At 38.3% G+C, this 6,000-nt stretch overlaps 1 protein-coding gene across 1 annotated transcript in view; it reads left to right on the top strand.

Moving 5' to 3' along the window:
- Nucleotides 1-251: 251 nt before the first annotated feature.
- Nucleotides 252-6,000, top strand: part of LanB2 (laminin subunit gamma-1) — a 126,650-nt gene continuing 120,901 nt past the window's right edge. The window contains exon 1 of the mRNA XM_090174390.1: nt 252-842. Coding sequence (XP_090030516.1) covers nt 383-842 — 460 coding nt within the window. The 5' untranslated portion in view covers nt 252-382. The remainder of the gene's footprint in view (nt 843-6,000) is intronic.

The following is a 6,000-nucleotide window of genomic DNA, read 5'->3' as shown; positions in this document are numbered from 1 at the left end:
TTAGAATCGATAGGGGGAACTTTCTCACTCTCCACGAGTCGGCGGTTTCCAGTCTTTATGAATACTTGGAAAAGTCAGTACTCTCTCTCTCTGGCGCTGGCGCGCTCGGCTCTTTCGATTCTCGCGAGGAATTAGAAGGAGGGAGGGGCTCCGTCGGGTGGAAGAACTTACGGAGGAACCCCACCGAAGAGGGTGGTAGCGGCGGGAGAGCGGTCCCGAAGAAAACTTCCAGGATTTTGGGAGAAGGCGGCATCGGCGGCAGACGCGCTTTTGGAATTCGACGAGAGCGGTCGCGTCCAGCTCCCAATCCAACGTTGCACGCGTCCCTCGTGGTCTAATTACCTCTTCTCGCTATGCTAGCGCTCCTATAACCTCTAACAGCATGAGTAGGACATTACGGTACCGCTGTTTGTGCCTGGTACTCTGGGTGATCGCGGCGGTGGTGAATGGCCAACAGGACCCTTACTTGGACGTGACGTCGGTCGTGGAACCTCCGTTGTACGGACCAGTCACGAGGCAGAGGTCGTTGACCAGGTGCTACGATGACCAAGGTCGGGCCCAGAGGTGTATCCCCGAGTTCGTCAACGCCGCTTACAACGTTCGCGTCGAGGCGACGAATACTTGCGGTACGCGCGGCAACGTCACCGAGTACTGTTTGCAAACGGGCTCCACCGAAGCCAGGAAGTCGTGCGAGTTCTGCGACGCCGCTGTGCCACATTTGGCCCATCCGCCGGAGTACTTGACCGACTTCAACAACAATGACAACCAGACGTGGTGGCAAAGTGAGACCATGTACGAAGGCATCCAGTACCCCAACAGAGTCAATCTCACCCTAAGACTACGTGAGTACCCTTCGTACGCACTCGACCTCGTTTTCAGATAGTTTTTTCTTTGGATAAACTAACGACGATGTTGCCAAGTTTATTCTCCGTGTAAACCCCATCTTTTAAAACAACGTTGATTTTACTCAACATATATTTTTAAAAGAGGTACTTCGTAACTACAGTTGTTATTAATTAAAACCATTCGGTACTTAAAACTTAGATGGTTGGCTTTAAAAGGAAATACGGTTGGAAAGTTTGACTAATTTCTAAATATTAAATGGTTTTAAATTAGTTAGATAGGCATTCATTAAGTATTTCGTATTTAACGTATGTGGTGAGTTATAAAGAAACTATTAGATTTAAAATTTTAAAATTACAATTAAAACAAAAAGAGCTCGGGGTTTGGATAAGAAATGACCGTTTTATTTGTTTTTATTTATAACTGAAAATTATCCGAATAAAACTTTATTTTTGCATATTAAATCGTTTTATAACCACGAATAATATACATAAATAAACAGTTTTTATGAATAATCGAAATTTTAGTGGTTAATATTTCTGTTCCGCCAAGCTCTAGTTTTAAACTTCTAAGAATTGAGGTCGTAATTTATTCTTTATAAAAAAAGTAATATTTGCCTCGGTAGTATTGGTATATCTTAATGAAACAATTACAATTAGTCCATGAGTTGATATGGAATCTATACGACCTTGGATTAAAAACGTTTTTAATCCAAGAAACCCGAATTTATACCAAAGTTACTGAAGTATTTGAGTGGTCATTGGAACAATTAACTACTCCAACATCCGTTACACCACGTACACCCAAACTATTATCCACTGAATTAAATTTCGTTAAAAATGCTACTCCCGTTCCGTAACATAAAATTCCACGTATGCCAAAAATGCTAGCGTTCTTTTGGGGGTTCACGACTGACCCCTGTAAATGAGATTTTCTTGGAATTGACGTTTGAAAAAAAAAACATAGGCAACGTCTTTATACAAAAGTGCTAAAGACGTCTTATTTTCCAGCTGCAGGCTGTTTTCGTTCGGGGTGTCCCTCCCCTTTTAACGTTAACGCCAACGGCCCCACTCGATACACGAAAAGTTTAAACTAGCTCGCGGCCCCTGCTAAAACAAACCCACTAATAATCGACCCTCTTTGGAGTTAATTTAATATATAATCTTTAGCGTTTGTTTGCTACTATACCCCCAAATTATTCGGCGCTATCTTTGTCCCACCCCACTCCGTGCCATTAAGGGTCACGCAGTCCGCTGAAGGGAGGCCTTCTACGTTACGCCGTAACGACGCGGGGGGAAATAATTGTCCCTATAAAAGACCCGTTTTAGTTGTTTACCAAAACTGAAATGGCCCCTGGCTAAATAGGGGGGCCCTCTCTCTCTCTCCGGGGCCCTGGGATGGTCTCGCCCTCTCCTCCGAAATTCCTACAAGTGGGCTATTCATTCTTTCGAGGCTGACCTGGTCAGTTGGTACGCCGTTGGATTCCTACGGAGCACGGTCCAGTCTACACGCTCGTCTCTTGTCTTATCTACGCTAGTAATGTTTGTTGAACTTGTTTTCCAAGCCATTATAGACTTTAGGGTATATACGGGGAAAATGGCGCATTAGAATTTGAAATATTTTAGCAAATTTTCTGAGACTAAATTACACCTCTTCCGTTATTTAAGAGATAATTTATTTTGTGAATGGATGGTATTCACGATAAGCCATTAAGACAAGATGGCGGTCGTGACTCTAAAGCCGGCCATGATGGGGGCAAAGGAAGGTGACGATATCCTTCCACCTAGGAGCAACAAACACAAGGAGAACGCAGCTAGCCTTTAAATAAGCTAACGCAGTGTTGTGTACAAATTTCATTGGACGAACCTTTGCGCTGAACGTTTTACGGAAACGGGGAAGTCAATTTCCGACGGCAGCAGGCGCTAAACCGTCTAACCAATGAAAAAATGTACGCAAGAAAATGTACGACTTTTGACGGATTGCGTTCTCCTTGTGTAGGGTGCTGTGTTTGTTGCTCCTAGCTTCCACTATATCGACGCTAACACGACTACAATAATTAATTATGAACTAAAGAATCGACTAAGCTTTAAACAAATTATTTTTATCATTCGAATATACGCTGCATATTTTTCCTCCTCCAAATTCAGTTTACACATATTCATATAAATTGTCGCTCGGGCATTTTCCGTCCAGAAGTAATATTTAATTAAGTTAACTGTGCCGTGAACGTCAAAATTTGGCGGAAAGATAAGCCTCCCTAATTAAATTTTGGCAAATTGTTCGCGGCGATTCCTTCTTGAAGGATCAAAGAGGGAAAGGACTAACGGGACCTCTCTCTCTCCGTTGAGCCCTAAAAATGCCAGCCGACTAAAACCCTAATCTGAAAGATGTATAAATTAAACCGCGACGAAATGCGAGACCTCTTTTTGCGGCGTATCTATTTGGAAAATCCAATCTGTTACAATATATACAAGTCACAGCGCTTATCAAAAACCTTTATCGCGAAGCCCTGAATTTATGAACATACATTCCGTGTCGTGGAAAGTCTTATCTGAGTCCTCCAGCTTCTATTGAAACAATCGAAAATATAGTCTTCCTCAATGCACCCTTTATAAACGGATCAAATTGTTCGAGGAATCCGGCTACGCTGTATCAAATATATATGTTTCCTTAAATTCCATTTTTAAGGCGATCCACCAAAATAATGTTTTCTTTGTTGTGGAGCGAAAAACCGCCCGAAGTACTATTATTCAACTTGAATACACTCCTTTCTCTAATTGGAGTCACAAACAATAAATATTAAAATATTGTTTTGCCAGCATTATAGCCTGTGGCAATTTACCGCTATTCCTCTTTGGTCAGATTAACGGGGCTTAAACTTTACCCCATTACTACCTTTATCAATTACGTCAACTTTATTGACCTAAACTTTTGTATATTGTATGATACCTTATTTGGTGTAATAACATCGCGCGACCGTTGGAATTATCGTCGTATAATTTTTAGTTTAATATATGGCATTTGTGTGTCGTATAATTTCTACGTTTGTCTCTTCGCAAAAGTGTAATAATATTCGCTCTGTAAATATTATAGCGTATAAATTTAATTCGACACCGACTTTAATTGGTTAATCCTAATATCCGGGTCCGAGTATATTTGCGAATAATAATTTATTTAAATTCAATTTCGTTGGGCGAAAACGTAATAAAATATTCTTGTTTCCAATCGGAGAAACACAGGCTGTTCAATTCATCTTGTCTTTTGTTGATTATAATTAAATATTTATTTCAATTATTGTTTTTACGGTTAAAAATAATAAAATCCGCCGGATATCTCATTATCAAAAACTGACGTCATCAGATGCCAGTGAAGCGAATGACGTTGACGGTTTGCCTTCCCCCACTCGTGAAAGGGGGAATTATTATTAATTATCCCTAAGCCGAAATAAATAAATTATTGGATAGACTTGGTTTTAATCAAAGCGCTCGTTAAAAATTGTTATTTATATTTTTAAATCAAAGAGTGTTATGTTGACTATTTTAAGTCATTAATAATGTATTTATTATTTATTTACATTTAATAAGCGAAGATAGTAAAGGCACAGTGTGCTTATACGCGGTCTAACAGAGATTAACGATATTGATTAAATAAAGATAAATAATATAATGATAATAATGCGAATAATAAACATGAAAACAATTAGTTTCAAAATAATTCTCAAGATTTTATATCTATAAAGAATTTTTCTAAATAATTAAGTTTAAGAACAATTCAATTCTCCAATGAGTTCAATATCAAAATACATTATCTAAAATATTATAAAGACTTAATATATCTGAGTTTAATTGCAGAATACATTATCTAAATTATTATAAAGACTTAATATATCTGAGTTTAATTGCAGAATACATTATCTAAATTATTATAAAGACTTAATATATCTGAGTTTAATTACGGAATACATTATCTAAATTATTATAAAGACTGAATATATCTGAGTTTAATTGCAGAATACATTATCTAAATTATTATAAAGACTCAATATATCTGAGTTTAATTGCAGAATACATTATCTAAATTAGTATAAAGACTTAATATATCTGAGTTTAATTGCAGAATACATTATCTAAATTATTATAAAGACATAATATATCAGAGTTTAATTGCAGAATAATCAACTAGATCATCATTTCTCGTACTTCGATGAATTCAATCTCAAAAAGTAATCTCAACTCGGGCGTTACCAAACACGTAAAGAGTCTACCATGAGTACAGTACGTCGGAAAAACTGTAAACTGGGTAGTTATTTTCGGTAAAGATTACGAGGCTGCGAATCCGTGGCTTGTTGGGTATCTGAAACGCAAAGACCACCACGAATTTCGAGGGACCGTAAATAATCGTTTTTTATTCCGATGGTAATAAAAAAAGGGGGGAACATTGGGGAACAGAGTGTGAGGGGGGGAGTCTCACCGGCCCCTTCTCTCTCTCCTACCCGAGGTACAGTGAACCCGTACCCTATGACCTCCGCTTTCTCTCATATTGTAGGATTTACAAGGAAACAGGGATCGTTTCTATAGTAAGACATATTGACTCTGGTATACGTATCAGCCCTTCGCAGTGTGTCTATGAATATTTCATAGTTTAGCCTTTTCGAGATACGAATATCGCGTTTGTGTATTTTGTAAGTCTATATGGGCGTCAAATTTCCGTTCGCCGATGAGAATTATTTTGTTATGGCAAGCGTATCTCGTTGTTTGACTTTAATAGAAAACGGATGTCATGTTTTAAAGCGACTGGAAACGCCGTTATACTCTGATACGAGAAATTATTCGTCGTTGCGAGTGAAATTGCCTCTTTTATCTAATCTCAGTTACAACCCTTCTCCGTTATTCTTTCATTTCCTATGAAAAATGGAAAATTTCCCGACGACGAATACAGTGAAGACAAACATGGCAGTATTTTTAGCTGCCAATTAATTGAGAAATTGTTCATTTTTCCTTCGTGGAGATTCAACTATTTCTCATTTCCTTTTTGTATCGTTGCATTCATTTATCACTGGAAAGAATACATTTATTTATACAGGGTGTTTCAAAAGGTTATGCAAAAATTTTAAGGAGTTGTACGGGGTGAGTTGAGAAGTATGCCTGTTTTTCCCCC

Source organism: Leiobunum rupestre, chromosome 5, assembly GCF_980474605.1.
Source record: "Leiobunum rupestre chromosome 5, qqLeiRupe1.1.hap1, whole genome shotgun sequence".
Taxonomy (NCBI): Eukaryota; Metazoa; Arthropoda; class Arachnida; order Opiliones; family Sclerosomatidae; genus Leiobunum; species Leiobunum rupestre.
This window is presented reverse-complemented; position numbering and strand designations above follow the sequence as displayed.